The 17,801-nt window shown below is 41.1% G+C and overlaps 1 protein-coding gene across 1 annotated transcript in view; it reads left to right on the plus strand.

Moving 5' to 3' along the window:
* Positions 1-17,801, plus strand: part of LOC311283897 (NACHT, LRR and PYD domains-containing protein 3-like) — a 158,269-nt gene that overhangs the window by 98,428 nt on the left and 42,040 nt on the right. Inside the window, exons 12-13 of the mRNA XM_084398657.1 lie at positions 7,837-8,007; positions 13,129-13,299. Coding sequence (XP_084254783.1) covers positions 7,837-8,007; positions 13,129-13,299 — 342 coding nt within the window. The remainder of the gene's footprint in view (positions 1-7,836; positions 8,008-13,128; positions 13,300-17,801) is intronic.

Raw genomic sequence — 17,801 nt, forward strand, 5'->3', positions numbered from 1 at the left:
TTACTCAAAGATGACTCTAAAAGTAAGTAGTGTTTTCCTGACAAAGACACACAGTGGTGTGTGTGTGTGTGTGTGTGTGTGTGTGTGTTTTCCAATGGGAAAACACTGAAATAGCGCTGTATGGGGGATCCTGGTAAAGGGTCCTAAGACTGCTCTGTCCCCTCGCCTTAAAGGGGTCATATAATGCCATTTTTGTACAAGCTAATATGATTCTTTAGGGTCTAAATTAAAAGTTTGTAATATACTTTAATTAAAAATTCTCATTAGTATTGTAAGAAAACACTCATTTTACCTGGTCAAAAACAGCTCTGTTTTCAGCACGCCGTTTCAGTGCATGTGTCTTTAAATGATAATGAGCTTTGCTCACCCCGCCCCTCTGTTCTGTGCGTACACCGTTTGTAACACAATAACCACGCGTTGTTCATTATAAACGTGGGATTATGAATTATATTGAGAACGTCGTACATAGAAAACATGCTGTAATGTACCCTGAGTGTAAACCTTAGACGCATTCATCGTGAAGCCTGCAGCAAGGTTTGCAAATTTCGCAAAGATTAATATAAATACTAATATAAAGGTTAATAAAACATTACACTCACATCTTCTGGAGGTTCAGCAGTAACACGTTGGTACCGATCCGTTTTTTCTCGTTTGTAAAGCTGTCTGGTGTGAAATGATTCGCGTAAACATGAAAGCATGGACGATCGTGGGGAATCCTCGTGAGGGAATCCCCGTGTCAATCCTTTGGGCATATCGCTTCAAAAACAAAACTCAGCCACTGCATCTATAACGGCTCAGATTTAGGAACATCCAAATGACTGCTGTGTTCCTTATTACATCTAAGAACAGAACACCACAATCGCGTAGACGCCATTCTACTCCAGCATATCAACAATGGCGGACTACTATGACGACGGCTGTCACAGCTTGCTCAGGGCGGGTCTTGTGTTGAAGCACGGCTGTCAATCACAATAGCGGGAGGGGCATACGATCTTATGACGTCACAATATCGAACGGCTTGATTTCATAGATGGTCAAACATATAAGGAGATTAAAACAAAACCACTGGATGGATTTTAATCATGATAGGATGGTTGTGTACAGGCACTGCCAACAGACATTTCAGTGCAATCAACTTGTAAAAGTGCATGTACCATTATATGACCCCTTTAAATACCCAGACCAGAACAAAAGGGGTTATACAAATATGGTTTAGTTTGGGCCAATCCATTTACCCCAGGGGGGAGCACCTGGTTTCTTGAGATATCTTAAAGAGATATCCCCCAGAGAGGAGAAACAGGATTCCCTTTCGAGGGAACTCGCACTGCGTCGTGAAACGACTCTTTGGGGACGCTCCCTTAGCGTGCGCCTCTGAAGTATGAATGAAACTAATCCAATCCTGATTGGTGTTGCGTCATGACGTAACATGTGACGGCATAACCGGATGCATAAAAGTGACGCTGACACACACACATATCAGCTTTCGCTCTTCAGCAAGCTCTCTCTGTTGTGTTACGTCCTATTTGGTGTTGTTTGTCTGTGAGAAAGCATATATATATATAATATATCATGGCGAGTGAACAGTTCAGGCGGTGTGTGCACCCCTGCCCAAGATACATCACGGGTGGGGACACGCATCAGCTGTGTGTGATCTGTTTGGGAGCGCAGCACGCCCGGGCAGCTCTCGAGGGGGCTGCTTGCGGCGACTGTGAAGCACTATCATTAAGAGTGCTGCGCTCCCGTATTGAGTGTTTTGATGAAAATGATCAAGCTCGCGCTCCCCACGGGTCTGGTCCCGCGTCCGTTGAGGCGGCGCGGCGATTGAGCTCGTGGGGTTCGCAAAAGGATCTTGCAGATGAGAATGAGACTGCCGCGGCACTTTCTCATTCTTCATCTGAGGATCCTGAGGTCCCTGTTTGTGGTGCAGAAGCCCGCGATGCGGCTTCTTCTGCCCGCGATCAGGGCCCGATGCTGGAGCTCTCTGCTTCCGAGGAAGTGGATGTGCTCAGCATCGAGGCGGATGACCGTGAACTAAGCTCGCCGGTTCACGGTCATGCGTATGAGGAGCTGATAGAGGTTGTGACGCGTGCTGTGGCCAGACTCAATATTAGCTGGCCACAAGATGAGCAGGGAACGCAAATAAAGAGTAAATTAGATGAGCGTTTCCTGCAGCACAGATCACAACCTCAGCGCCGGGGTTTACCTTTTTTTCCCGATCTCCATAAGGAAATTTCGAGATCGTGGGAAAAACCCCATTCGTCCCGTGTCTATAATCCAGCAGCTGTAGATTATAGTAATGTGTTAGGGGCAAGAGATTTGGGTTATGGGAAGATGCCTAAGGTGGAGGAGGCACTCGCGGGTTACCTCTCTCCTGAAGCTGCATCTTCCCTTAAAACCCCGGCGCTGCCCAGTAAACCGTGCAGAGACACTTCTGCATTGGTTGGAAGGGCTTATATGGCGGCAGGTCGCGCTGGTTCATGCCTGCATTCGATGGCTATTTTGCAGGCATACCAGGCTGACCTCCTGAAAGATTTGGATGAGGGGGAGGGACCGACACCCGAAGACATTGCTGAACTGCGTAAAGCCACAGATTTGTCTCTCCGTGATACTAAAGAGACGGCCCGCGCTATCGGCCGCTCTATGGCAGCTTTGGTAGCTACGGAGAGACATCTGTGGCTGAATTTATCAGGTATCAAGGAGAAGGATAAATCGTTTCTCCTTGATGCGCCACTTTCATCGTCTGGCCTGTTTGGTAACGCAGTTGCGGCTGTCGTTGACCGGTTTCAGGAGGCAAAGAAGCAATCTGCGGCGTTTCAGCAGTTCCTCCCCCGTCGATCCAAACCCAAATCGAGTAGGGTGGGGCAAAGAGATCAGCCCCAGCCGTCATCCAGCTCCTCATACCGCCAGGAACAAAAAGAGAGCGTTGCCTCTAGAGCCCCTCCTTCGGGAGCTTGGCAACAGAGGAAGCGTTCTCAGCAGAAGTCCTCCGGCCAGAAGGGCGATTTGAGAGACGTCCTTCAGGCTAGGAGGGCTTCGGGAAAGAGATCCTAGCTGGGATAGCAGGACCTCTGAGGGCTGCCCCCCCCGCTGCAGAGCAACCGAGGTTGTTCTCGCAGCGGAGCCCTCGGGAAATCGGTGTGAGTTTCCCGCCGTCTCTGACGCTTCGGGCCGCATCAATTTCCAGCGAACGCACACCGTGTCATTCGTGTCAAAAAATAAAAAACGAGCATCAGTTGAGGTTACAAAAACCGTATCGACTAAATCTTGCCGATACTTCGCTTCAGGAGGTCGAGAACGGTGCTCAGATAACACCCGAGGCCAGCCTCGAGAGGCTGGTTCCCTTAGTAGATTTTGTAGAGGCATGGTGTCATCTTCCCAACATATCTGCATGGGTCCTGCATATAATAAAATTAGGGTACAGACTGCAGTTCGGGCACCCTCCTCCCAAATTCGCGGGGGTGTTGCAGACTACAGTGGTCCCGGAGCAGGCTCAGGTGATGGAACAAGAAGTGCAATCTCTGCTGTTGAAGGAGGCCATAGAACGTGTTCCTCCTTCAGACAGGGAGTCCGGGTTTTACAGCCGGTACTTTATAGTTCCAAAAAAGGATGGAGGACTGAGGCCAATTTTAGATCTGAGGCGGTTGAACCGTTCTCTGAGGAGGTTCAGGTTCAAAATGCTCACTATCCCTATCATCGTGAATCAAATCAGATCCGAGGACTGGTTTGTCACGATAGATCTAAAAGACGCTTATTTTCATGTCTCCATCCTTCCATGTCACAGAAGGTTCCTGAGGTTCGCTTTCGGGGGCGAAGCTTACCAATATCGGGTTCTTCCGTTCGGCCTAGCACTCTCTCCCCGCACGTTCACCAAATGCATGGATGCAGCACTAGCTCCATTGAGACTTCAGGGCATCCGCATACTCAATTATATCGACGACTGGCTCATTTTGGCCCAGTCTCGAGAAATGGCGGTTCGGCATCGAGATGTCGTCCTTTGCCATATTCAGAACTTGGGGTTGAGGCTCAACACGAAGAAAAGCGTGTTGGAACCATCCCAGAGCACAACGTTTCTGGGTGTGGTGTGGAATTCGGTTACGATGCGGGCACAAATGTCTCCTGCACGTGTCGAGTCCATTCTGGCGATGGTGTCCAGGATAAAGCTAGGCCAGGCCATCACTGTAAAGCAATTTCAAAGACTGCTGGGCCTCATGGCAGCAGCATCCAACATTATTCCTTTGGGCCTTCTACACATGAGGCCCCTTCAGTGGTGGCTGAGAGCCAAGGGTTTTTCCCCCAAGGGGAATCCGTTCCGTATGATCAGAGTAACGCGCAGATGCCTTCGTTCTCTGGTAATTTGGAAGAAGCTTTGGTTCTTGTCCCAGGGGCCAGTGCTAGGAGCATCATGTCGCCGGAAGTCCGTTTCGACAGATGCCTCCCTCACTGGCTGGGGCGCGGTCATGGACGGCCGCTTTGCCAGGGGTCTGTGGCAGGACCATCATCTTTCTTGGCATATAAATTGCCTGGAGATGTTGGCTGTGTTCAGAGCTCTGAGGAGCTTCCTCCCAGACATCAAGGGTTACCATGTCCTGATACGATCGGACAATACATCAGTGGTAGCTTATCTGAACCGACAAGGGGGACTCAGGTCGCGCCCTCTATCCAGACTGGCGCATCAGATAATCCTTTGGTCCCAAGGGAAACTTTTGTCTATCAGGGCAATGTACGTTCCGGGGGTTCAGAATCAGGGAGCAGACATCCTGTCGAGGCAGGGGTTGAGGCCCGGGGAATGGAGACTTCACCCGGATGTGGTGAAGTTGATATGGGAGAGGTTTGGACCTATGGAAGTGGATCTGTTTGCGTCTCGAGAGACGTCTCACTGTCCACTTTGGTTTTCCCTCACGCATCCAGCCCCACTGGGGTTGGATGCTATGGTACAGGCTTGGCCGAGGCTACGCCTGTATGCCTTTCCCCCGATCGCTCTGCTCCCAGGAGTCCTGGAAAGGGTCCGTCAGGAGGGCATCAGTCTTCTTCTGGTAGCCCCGTTGTGGCCGGCCCGAGTATGGTTTTCAGACATAATTTCACTCCTGATAGCTCCGCCGTGGCAGATTCCTCTGAGGAGGGATCTGTTGTCTCAGGCGGAGGGCACAATATTCCACCCTCGTCCAGAGCTGTGGAAACTGTGGGTCTGGCCCCTGAGGGGGTTCAGTACCTAGATGCTGGTCTATCAGCTGGGGTGGTTGAAACCATACTTAGCTCTAGGGCTCCATCTACTAGGAGATTATATGGCCTCAAGTGGAATGTTTTTTCCATTTGGTGTAGAGAACATGAGTTAGATCCAGTTAACTGCCCGGTGGCTTCAGTTCTGGAATTTCTTCAAGATCGTTTCTCTGCAGGTCTCTCCCCTTCCACACTTAAGGTGTACGTGGCTGCCATTGCGGCATTCCATGCACCATTGAGTGATGGACCTCTGGGGAGGCACCAGCTGGTCATTCGTTTTCTCCGTGGTGCGTGGAGGATGAGACCGACAGCCAGGACCAGGGTTCCTGCCTGGGACCTGGCGGTGGTTCTTGAAGGGCTATCCCTGGCCCCCTTCGAACCGCTTCAGTCGGCTTCGCCCAAGGACTTGACGTTCAAGATGGCTTTTCTCTTAGCTATTACCTCTCTAAAGAGGGTGGGAGATCTTCAAGCCCTGGCAGTAACGCCAGCTTGCTTGGAGTTTGCTCCTGGGGGAGTTAAGGCCATTTTGCACCCTAGGCCTGGCTATGTGCCTAAGGTGCCTTCTATCATGGCACGGTCTACGGTCCTGCAGGCATTTTATCCTCCACCTCATGTGTCGGCAGAAGAAGAGAGGCTCTATCTGCTCTGCCCTGTCAGAGCTCTGAGCATTTACCTCGAGAGGTCCTCTTCTTGGAGGAGGTCGGACCAACTGTTAGTGTGTTTTGGGTCACCTAATAAAGGGCCCATTCTACTAGGAGCATGGCGTCTTCTAGGGCCCTCCTCTCGGGAGTGCCCCTCCAGGAGATCTGTGAGGCAGCCGGTTGGGCTACCCCACACACCTTTATCAGATTTTATAGTCTGCACCTCCCTAGCACGCCGGGTGCACGTGTGCTCTCGTCCTAGTTGGGTGCCTGAGTTCAGTTTCACTCCAGGACAGGCATTTATCGGTGCGTGGCCTAGTGGGCATTCGTTCCCCAAAGAGTCGTTTCACGACGCAGTGCGATTTCCCTCGAAAGGGAACGTCTCGGGTTATGACTATAACCCTTGTTCCCTGAGAAGGGAACGAGACACTGCGTCGTCCTGCCACGCCCCTCAATGCCTGAGAGCGGCTTGCTTCATCGCGAGGCTGATATGTGTGTGTGTCAGCGTCACTTTTATGCATCCGGTTATGCCGTCACATGTTACGTCATGACGCAACACCAATCAGGATTGGATTAGTTTCATTCATACTTCAGAGGCGCACGCTAAGGGAGCGTCCCCAAAGAGTCGTTTCACGACGCAGTGTCTCGTTCCCTTCTCAGGGAACAAGGGTTATAGTCATAACCCGAGACGTTCTCCTAAGTTCTCAACCTTTCTCATTAAACCAATGACTGCACTGAAATTAAGACCATTTTACCAATCGCACTGAGACACTTAAAATGATACCAAACATGAAAAGGAAAAAACAACATATTCACAAGATACACCATATGTGATATATAGACATTCTTCATGAACTTTCAGTGACTTGAGGAGGGAGAGGGGGGATGAGTTGAAGTCAAACAAGGAGACAAGGAGATAAGTTTGGTCAGGGCTATGTCCTGTGCTCTGTCTTTGCTATCTCCTGTCCAGGGTGCATTTTATGGCTTTATTGCAGGGTGAGCTTTGTTTTATCAGGAGAATCAGTCCTTACAGCCTTACACAGAAAACAATGCACTGAAAAAGTGTGTTGGATTTAAATGATTTAATCATGCACATCAGTTCCACATGAACCAATTACGTTCAACAAAGATCATTTGTTCACAAAATTGTCAACATTATGGAATCAAGTCTTTTCCAAGTAACCCAATTAAGAAGTTTTAAAGTGATTTAAATATGGTTCCCTAACTGGATTAATTCATTCAATTTCTTATATTTGTGTCACATGACTGAATTGTAAGATTGTATTAGATTGCTACGAAACTATTAATTAGCAATATATATTAGCATGCTAAATGCTAAGCATGAAATCTAATTGTAATATAAGTAATAAACATATTAGAAAAAATATTATTTTAAATGGCCATTAATGGATTATAATTATTGGACAAATATTTAGAAACAAAAATATCTTTAAAATATGAAATTAATATTATTACACTAAAATATAGTACATTTAATTGATAAAGTTACACTTCAGGTGTTATTAATGTTATCTCTTTATCACTCTATAGTTACAGCACTGCATGGTATTTGTCCCTCAGTTTCTCCTCAAGCACATGGAAAACCGGCATCCTTTATAAAGCAGTGTAGAATATAGTGGCTTTGCTTGTCACTACACTCAAATCACATCACACACTGCAATCTTTAATAAATTGGTCATTTTACACACAGTCTACACAGCGTCATTGTTCTCTACAGGTTGAAATATTGTGGAGTCACAGATGAAGGTTGTTTGAGGGTGATCTTGCATTCATGTGACAGTGCTTATATTTAAATTTGACTTTGTGATGTTTTTTACCCATGTTTTAATTTTTTAACAAAAAATGATTTGTGATCAAGCATTAATTGACGGCCCCCTGCAGTACGGCTGCGGACCCTTGTGTTAAACTGATCTGATCTGAACTGAGAGAGTGAAGAGTGTGTCATTGTTCTCTACAGGTTGTGTAATTGTGGAGTCACAGATGAAGGTTGTTCTGCTCTGGCTTCAGCTCTGAGATCAAACCCCTCACACCTGAGATATCTGGATCTGTCTGGGAATAAACTAGGAGATTCAGTTCATCTGCTCTCTGCTGTACTGGAGGATCCTCACTGTAAACTGGAGACACTGTGGTAAGATGAACTCTCTGATAAACACATATTTGTCCTTGGTAAATATATTCTTTATTAGTTAGCCTATGTAATAGTTTTTAACTTTTTTACTCAATGATCACCAACTTTGCTCGTTAAACCCTAGCTTGTTTTTTTATGTGTGAATCATAGACACTCAGTTAAACGATAAATTACAAGTGATACTTACTTCAGTCCAAATGCACATTAAATAAATATTCAGTTAAATCAGTGAACATCACAGGTGAGCCGATGCTTGATTAAACATGCTAATCCTAAAACATAAATGTCCTCCCCAGCATATATATATATTACATATTTGTATATAAATTACTCCACATCACAAACAAGGCAAAACATTACACAAATACACAAAGTATAAATGTTAAATTAAAGCAACAGGGTTTTTGAACAGCCATAGACTTCCATAGGAATCGAGGAATGCGGAAGTAAAGTTTTGTATTGCAGTAAATATCATTACAATAAGGCAAAACAAAACTATAATAAATGAACAGAGCACAATAGAAAAAAGGAAAAAGAAATATAAAAAATAATAATGTCAGGGACAAAAAGGTTTCTAATAATTTACTTCTACTTCTAATCATTTCTTTAATAAATTGATTCATCTTCCACTTTTCAATGTTGACATTCTCTGATCCTCTTCGGTCAAAAATGTAGATTTTTTTTTTTGCTTCATCTGAATGGGATGACACTTGGTGACGTTTGATGTATTAGCTATGTGAACACACACAACAATCATGGACATTATTTGGATATGTTTAAGGGTTGTAAAAAAAGTGTCACACTTGGCTCCTTCGCAGTCAAAAATGACCGACAGGAAATGAAAGGAAATACGAAAAAATACGAAAACTTGGAGAAACTTTTGGTGGTACAAACTACAAATCAGCCACTGTGCAGAAAAAAGTGCACAGCAATGAAAGAGTGACACTCTAAAACATCAAGAGTGCAAATAAGACACCCACACACACACACACACACACACACACACACACACACACACACAGAAATGAACTGGTAAGACTGCAACCGCAAATTTTGAGAATATGCTAAATAAAATCAATAAATGAAAAAAATACAAAAGAGACTCTCTCTCGCTCAAATACACACACACACACACACACACACACACACACACACACACACACACACACACACACTGATTGTGTTTGCTCTTCTTTAGCCTAATAGGTGTTCCTGATATCTGTTGCATTATGCAACAATACATAAAATAATTACAGTTTGTATGTACATACACTGTAAAAAAAATTCTAACCTCTCCCAAGTCAAAATTTTCTAGTGACTGGCCACATCTAAATTTTTTAATTGGCCCAAGTGCAATTCTTGTTGCAATAGTCTGTTAACATTGGCTCAATGAGAAATAATACGTCAGACTAATTGAAAAATGTAGATGTGACCAGTCACTAGAAAATTTTGACTTGGGGATGTTTTTTTTTTTTACAGTGTAGTTAAAATATTTATTATTATTATTATTATTATTAAATTTGTATTCCTGTTTTTTAACCTACAGTTTGATAATGATTGTTTGCTGTTATGTTATTTTATGTTTTTGCTTAGATCATAATTGTTGTTCCCTTCTGAAGTTTTATTACCATTTATAGAATTAAACTGAATAAAATACCAATTAATTGCAAAATGTCTGTATAAACTGTTTTGAATTATCACTATCCATCCCTTATTTTGTTAAATTTTTTAATTATCAAATACTGATTAACAAAAATGCTTGCATTGTGTTCCTTTTCTAACCAAATGTTATTGTTTGATTGTAATCATAATGCAAAACTTGATACTTATCTAACAAAAATATCTAAACCTTGACAGAAAGTAGTCTTTTAGAATGTCTAAATGTATATCTAAATAAATAAATAATAATAATTAAAAAATAATAATAAAATGGAGAAATCATGTCTAAAAATAACAATAAGAATCAAAAAGCCTCTCTATGTATTTATATAGGGAGCTACAGTACAGCCTACAGGCGGTTACACGACATTACACACGTTTTTATTTTTAACGGCACCGGATGACGCTTTTCTCACTTCAAAAAGTATATCAATATATATTCTATATTCCATATATATATCAAGTCATATATTCTAATGGAAAAAATGCTCATAAAAAATTAATTATTATTGCATAGAAACCTTTCAAAATTCTAAATAATAAACAAAAAATATTATTGAACAAAAATATATTACATTGTAGCCTAGAAATCTAGACGCACCCTAGCGGCAGCAAAATTATTTTGCAGCCAGGGTGGGTCTAGACACTCTCAATAGACCTTTTTGCTGCAAAAACCTAAATTGGGTCAGGCCAATCACGTCGTGTATAGAGTAGGCGGGGGCGGGCTTAACATATGACGACAGAGTTGCGACGGCTCCCTGCCACTTGAAAACAAAGAATGGCTGCTGCGGATGGAGAACAACGGTCTTTCGAATCGGCTTTGGCCGCAACTCTGGAGGAGTTGGAGTTAAGTTTTTCTTTGAGAAAAGAACAAAGAACGGCACTTAAGTCATTCTTAAAAAAAGGAAGATGTGTTCGTAGTTTTGTCGGCCAGATTTAAAAGTTGAATCTATCAACTAACGTTAGCTCCGCTGTTGGGAAAACGCTCTGGTTGGTTGAAGCGCTGTCCTATTGTGTGCAGAGGGAATTTGAAAGACAGCCGTTTATCCCGCCCATCAGATTGACCGTGTCTATGGTGAGTTGCCAGACTAAACATCTTGATGTATGTCTGGCTTGCCAGGCTAATTACATTGGTTTTCCTGAAAAAAAAAAAAAAAAGTTACATTTTAAGGCTTCGGTCACTTTTGACCACGAAGGAGCCAAGTGTGACCCCTAAACGAAGAGGACCAGAGGGATTTACAGTAAATCCAAAATTCTTTTTAAAATACAGAAATTTTTTTGATTGTGTTTCTGATTAGAAAATAATCATAAATATTGATTATGAATTAATTTAGATCTTTGATTATTCTGGGCATCTCATAATTTTAAATATTCGTTCATTACGGACCTAGTGTCACGTTGAGACGTCACGTCGCGAATGTGCGCTCACGATCACAAACTAGCCAGTCCTGAAATAGTCAGAGGGTGCAGTGCAATTATTTTACCCTATGCAGCCGCTCACTGCAGACCCATAGGTGTGATTTATTATAATATTTGCAGCGTACAACATGCTAAGTCAGAGAATAGTCAGAAATCAGAAGGTCTTCCTAAGATGTGCCCCATGCTCCATTCAAAGTGCCTTCAGTTTGATCTATCCTGGACAAAGATTTGCGGAAACACCAGACTACACTTTTAATCTACTAAAATGAATGATTTCTGAAACTTCAGAATAAATCAAGATGTAACATTTATTTGTCAGGTATAAATGTATCATGCCAATTACACAAGTAAATGATTAAAATCCAATTCAGAAAAATACATGATATCATTTACTCAAAGATGACTGTAAAAGTAAGTAATGTTTTCCTGACAGAGACACACAGTGGTGTGTGTGTGTGTGTGTGTGTGTGTGTGTGTGTGTGTGTGTGTGTGTGTGTGTGTGTGTGTGTGTGTTTTCCAATGGGAAAACACTGAAACAGCGCTGTATGGGGAAAACACTGAAACAGCGCTGTATGGGGGATCCTGGTAAAGGGTCCTAAGACTGCTCTGTCCCCTCGCCTTAAATACCCAGACCAGAACAAAAGGGGTTATACAAATATGGTTTAGTTTGGGCCAATCCATTTACCCCAGGGGGGAGCACCTGGTTTCTTGAGATATCTTAAAGAGATATCCCCCAGAGAGGAGAAACAGGATTCTCCTAAGTTCTCAACCTTTCTCATTAAACCAATGACTGCACTGAAATTAAGACCATTTTACCAATCGCACTGAGACACTTAAAATGATACCAAACATGAAAAGGAAAAAACAACATATTCACAAGATACACCATATGTGATATATAGACATTCTTAATGAACTTTCAGTGACTTGAGGAGGGAGAGGGGGGATGAGTTGAAGTCAAACAAGGAGACAAGGAGATAAGTTTGGTCAGGGCTATGTCCTGTGCTCTGTCTTTGCTATCTCCTGTCCAGGGTGCATTTTATGGCTTTATTGCAGGGTGAGCTTTGTTTTATCAGGAGAATCAGTCCTTACAGCCTTACACAGAAAACAATGCAGTGAAAAAGTGTGTTGGATTTAAATGATTTAATCATGCACATCAGTTCCACATGAACCAATTACGTTCAACAAAGATCATTTGTTCACAAAATAGTCAACATTATGGAATCAAGTCATTTCCAAGTAACCCAATTAAGAAGTTTTAAAGTGATTTAAATATGGTTCCCTAACTGGATTAATTCATTCAATTTCTTATATTTGTGTCACATGACTGAATTGTAAGATTGTATTAGATTGCTACGAAACTATTAATTAGCAATAGCATATATTAGCATGCTAAATGCTAAGCATGAAATCTTAATTGTAATATAAGTAATAAACATATTAGAAAAAATATTATTTTAAATGGCCATTAATGGATCATAATTATTGGACAAATATTTAGAAACAAAAATATCTTCCAAATATGAAATTAATATTATTAAACTAAAATATAGTACATTTAATTGATAAAGTTACACTTCAGGTGTTATTAATGTTCTCTCTTTATCACTCCATAGTTACAGCACTGCATGGTATTTGTCCCTCAGTTTCTCCTCAAGCACATGGAAAACCGGCATCCTTTATAAAGCAGTGTAGAATATAGTGGCTTTGCTTGTCACTACACTCAAATCACATCACACACTGCAATCTTTAATAAATTGGTCATTTTACACACAGTTTACACAGCGTCATTGTTCTCTACAGGTTGAAATATTGTGGAGTCACAGATGAAGGTTGTTTGAGGGTGATCTTGCATTCATGTGACAGTGCTTATATTTAAATTTGACTTTGTGATGTTTTTTACCCATGTTTTAATTTTTTAACAAAAAATGATTTGTGATCAAGCATTAATTGACGGCCCCCTGCAGTACGGCTGCGGACCCTTGTGTTAAACTGATCTGATCTGAACTGAGAGAGTGAAGAGTGTGTCATTGTTCTCTACAGGTTGAGTAATTGTGGACTCACAGATGAAGGTTGTTCTGCTCTGGCTTCAGCTCTGAGATCAAACCCCTCACACCTGAGAGATCTGGATCTGTCTGAGAATAAACTAGGAGATTCAGTTCATCTGCTCTCTGCTGTACTGGAGGATCCTCACTGTAAACTGGAGAAACTGTGGTAAGATCATATATGACTCACACATGAAACACAATGTAAAGTCTATATTTGAAATGTTCAGCCTTTTTCTGCTGCTGTTATTGCGCTTATTGAACTGTAAGTGATTGAACACATGAGCTGCTCTTCAGGAACATGATTCTGCAGGACTGAGTCACTGAAATACACACTCACATCACAATCAACACTTCAGTCTCTTGATTTTAAACCGACTCGATCTCAACACATTCAGAACTGAGAAATGAAGAACATGCTGGATTTATTCTTGTAGTTCATCACGGTCATCTTTCTGCAGGGACTGTTTTTAAAATATTCTTTACACGATTAAAACAAATCATTACTCCATACGTACTGTATTATTACAGATCTAAAGACTAGATGTTTAATAATCATGTTTTGAGCTCATTGACATTTTAGATCTGTCCAATGATCCATCCACATTTTTTATTTGAGCTTTAAGTTTGTATTTCCTCTTTAATAATGGATTCACTGCTAAACTGATCTGAACTGAGAGAGTGAAGAGTGTGTCATTGTTCTCTACAGGTTGAGGGATTGTGGAGTCACAGATGAAGGTTGTTCTGCTCTGGCTTCAGCTCTGAGATCAAACCCCTCACACCTGAGAGATCTGAATCTGACTAAGAATAAACTAAGAGAATCAGACGTGAAGCTTCTCTCTGATCTGAAGAATGATCCACATTATAAACTGGAGACACTATCTTGTAAGTAGATTATTTACTACAGATTACAAAATACAGTCATTTGTAACATATTTTGTTAGCTTTGTAACCTAATCTAAATAATTCAGAATACTTTGGAATACTAATAAGGTTTGTAACACAAAGGGTCCACCAAACACAGGACTTGGTTTTCCCCTGCATATTATTTTAATAACATCAGTTTTACACAGTTTTATTTCTTGAAGAACTCTTTTTTTAAGTTTTTTTTTTTATTTAGTTTAATAATTTTTGTTAAATATTTAAAAAAAAAAAAAAAAAATTTTACTGATGCAACACAATGCATTAAAAGCTGGGGTGTGTAAACTTTTTAAATTGCATGAGCAGGATAAATTGTAATTATTTTGTCTTCTGTGAAACAGGGAAGTATTCGCTTCTGAAGGGCAGTACTAAATGAAAAATAAGATGATCTTTAAACAAAATTTACACGTCATCATAATCCTGTTTAAAGTTTACACGCCCTGCTCTTAATGCATCGTTTCCTTCTTGAGCATCAGTAAATGTGTTCACCTTTTGTAATCGTTGTGTACGAGTCACTCAATTGTCCTTAGTGTGAAAAGATGGATCTCAAAATCATACAGTCATTGTTGGAAAGGTGTCAAATATGCAGAAGATTCTGGAAAACCTAAAAATGTGCAAAACCTGGAGGATTTTTCTGGAGAACAGCGGGCAGTTTAACTGCTCAGTTATTTAGATCCTGTAATAAACATTATTAGTTCTCATTATTCTGAGAACACACACAGTCTCTATGGAATGGACTACATATGCCGTATTATCATTTAATCAGTTAGTACACAGATGTTGTCCGACAGGAGGTCCGCTCTGACTCTCGGCTGCAGGACATTGTCACAGAAGAATCTAGATCACTCCCAGAAAAGATTACAATTAATTGAGAGAATCATTCTTATAATGCGAATAATCGACTGAACCTTTCGTTTCCTCGACGGTAAGTGGGAAGTGGTCCTGACACGATGATCTGTTCACAATGGTCTTGATCAGGATCTTCCTCATCTTGTCGTTCACCCGCGTGCAGAACAACAGCTCTGATGTTCTCCTCACCTTTATATCTCTGGCTGTAATATTAATATACTCTGTATGTATCTCTGCCTGTGTTTGTTCTGAAATGAATCTACTGATGTGATGTGAGCGCAGTAATGTCTCATACTCCATATGTGACTCTGTGTGTTTAATTGTAGTTTAAGGATCAGCTGATGGTGAATAAGGAGCCACTACAGAGACGACATCACAGTCACAGCGATCTCACTCGTGTGTGTGTGTGTGTGTGTGTGTGTGTGTGTGTGACTGACTTCACAGCAGTTTCTTGTTTGGATCTTTTTGTGGGTCTGATTTTTTTTAATTACAGATGACATCAGATTTCCACAGTGATCTAATCGAGGACTTGAACTCACTAATAAATAATGTAAGATTCTTCTATTTGTGATTGTAATGGCAATTTTGAGAAGTTACTATCAAACAGCATCAGAGGTGTAAGAAACATTCAAGAGACAAAACTGTAATAAAGAGAAAAGGTTTATTTCAATGAGGATTCTTTTCACAAAAGCCGCAGCCACCCAGCTTTGAAATAGAATACCTAATAGACATAATAAAACATACAGATCTTATACAGTTTCTTGGCAAAAACTCCTCCTTCCAGGTTTCTTGTAAATTTCCAGAAAGATACCCCCTATCTCCTGCTGGTTCGGACTGGTTTCTACCCCCCTGGCCCAGGCCACACTGTTCTTTGTCCCTGAGACACCCAAAGGCCTTCATCTACGACCTAAATTGCCTCTCGCTTCCCTGTCCCCCCCTTGGATGCTAGAAACCCTCACAGAAAACATATGATTAAACAGTTTGGAAACGAATGATTATAAGAAATGCTGAATTTTCCAAAACAATTCCTCCTCTTTATCATTCTCTGATAAACGTATTAAAAGGAAAATTTACCCTTGTCTTCTAATTTCTTGATCAAACATCATTACATCATTACATTTCAAGAACAGAATTGATTCAAGTCTTTACATCACAGTTATACTCTTCATGTCTGACTTTTATATACCTGATCATTTACTTGAACCTTCATTAAAATTTAGAATGAAAAAGCTTAGGCTGTTTTTGTCGGGATAGGCCCCCCATGTTATAGCAAGCAAGTAAAGATTTATTCTGAAACCGGGCTAGATGAATAAGCACTGTTATTGCATCCCCGACACTATAGATCGGACCCTCAGTCACCTCAGTATAAACAAGAAATAGTATAGATCACATTAGTATGGAAAAAACTTATCAATTCATAAAAAAAAGATGCAAAGAAATAGTATACATAAAAATCCCTCAGCTCAAACCCTTCCACTTGTACGTCACCTCGTAACACGGATGACCGCTGTTTTTAACCTTCTGAACATATCATCATTCTTACAATGGAAAAAGAAATAAAAATAATGAAAACAATAATAATAATAAAAACAGTGAATAGAACAGTCAATCACTGACATCAAACCCTAAACAATCAAAGTTTAGAAAATCCCTTTCATGGTCCCAGGAAGGCAAACAAAAAGAAAGAAAACACATTTAACTCATGTCTGTATACACGTCATCGCTGTCATAATCATCACATTGCTCTCCATCAGTTATTGGGTACAGAGTCAGTTTCACTGCTTGGACTGACGTCACCTTGCTACCTGTCCCTGCCCTGATTAATCTCTGCACTTAGCTTTAAACACACTTCATAATGCATGGTAAACAAAACAGAATTAATAATCCCATACCCACAATTGGCAAGACAGTTTGAATTATTCTATAAAAACCACCCTGACCATGCAGACATCAGCCACCCCACCCACTCACTATCAGTAGCTTTAGGCGGCTCTTTTACCGCTTTCCTTGTGCTCGATGATATTGGTTATGTTGTCACTGTAATCAGGAATATTAAAACATGATACCCCCAACATTTTACAAGCTCCACATTTCTTTGAAGTCAAAGCTTCAGAGCACAGCTGCTTACAGCGTTTGCTCTCCTCTTTTCACTGTTTGTTTCAGGACTCTTCACAAAAGTATAAGATTTTGTACTACATGTCATCAATTTCATTAGCACTGGTTGGAAACAGTATTCCTCTATCAAGTTGTTAGTCTGCAGATTCAACTTAATGTTATCAATATTTTCTCAGTCCCACTTATCTCTGCTGTTTCACAAAAAACAAAATATCATATTGCTCATCTCTCAATCCCTAAATCGCACAGGCTCAGTTAACAGCTTTTAGCTGACATTGAATGAGAGAGACTCTGAGGTATTCAGGACTGGCACACTGTACTCTCATAAACTTCTAAAATCAAACTTTATCTACCATCTTTTAACTCTACTCCAGCGTAAGGCATCTTTGCCAGAATTTACATCTATTTTCAAATAAACATAATTTTTATATTTGTCTTTTGCCCACATCAGGGAATTTAGACATTATAAATTTCCTCTCAGATCGTGTCTCTGTCGCACTGGACGTCTCAGCCACAGCACACACCAGATTCAGATACGCAAACTGTCTCAGCCAATCACAAGCTTATCTTTTGAAAGCAAAACATCAGCTCTTAGTTCTTTCATGGTCAACTATTCCTCCACGTTCAAAACATTAACAAACTGTTTGTTTAATCAGATGCCTTTCTACACATTTTACATTTAGCATATTAATCCAGTAATACTGCTTCTACTTACTTGATCACATTTCATCTCAATTTTAGTTGTCAAGTTCTCAATTACTTCAATGTATTTTCCTAGGAGTTTAT

The sequence above is a fragment of the Rutilus rutilus genome, assembly GCF_951802725.1.
Source record: "Rutilus rutilus genome assembly, chromosome: 24".
Classification (NCBI taxonomy): domain Eukaryota; kingdom Metazoa; phylum Chordata; class Actinopteri; order Cypriniformes; family Leuciscidae; genus Rutilus; species Rutilus rutilus.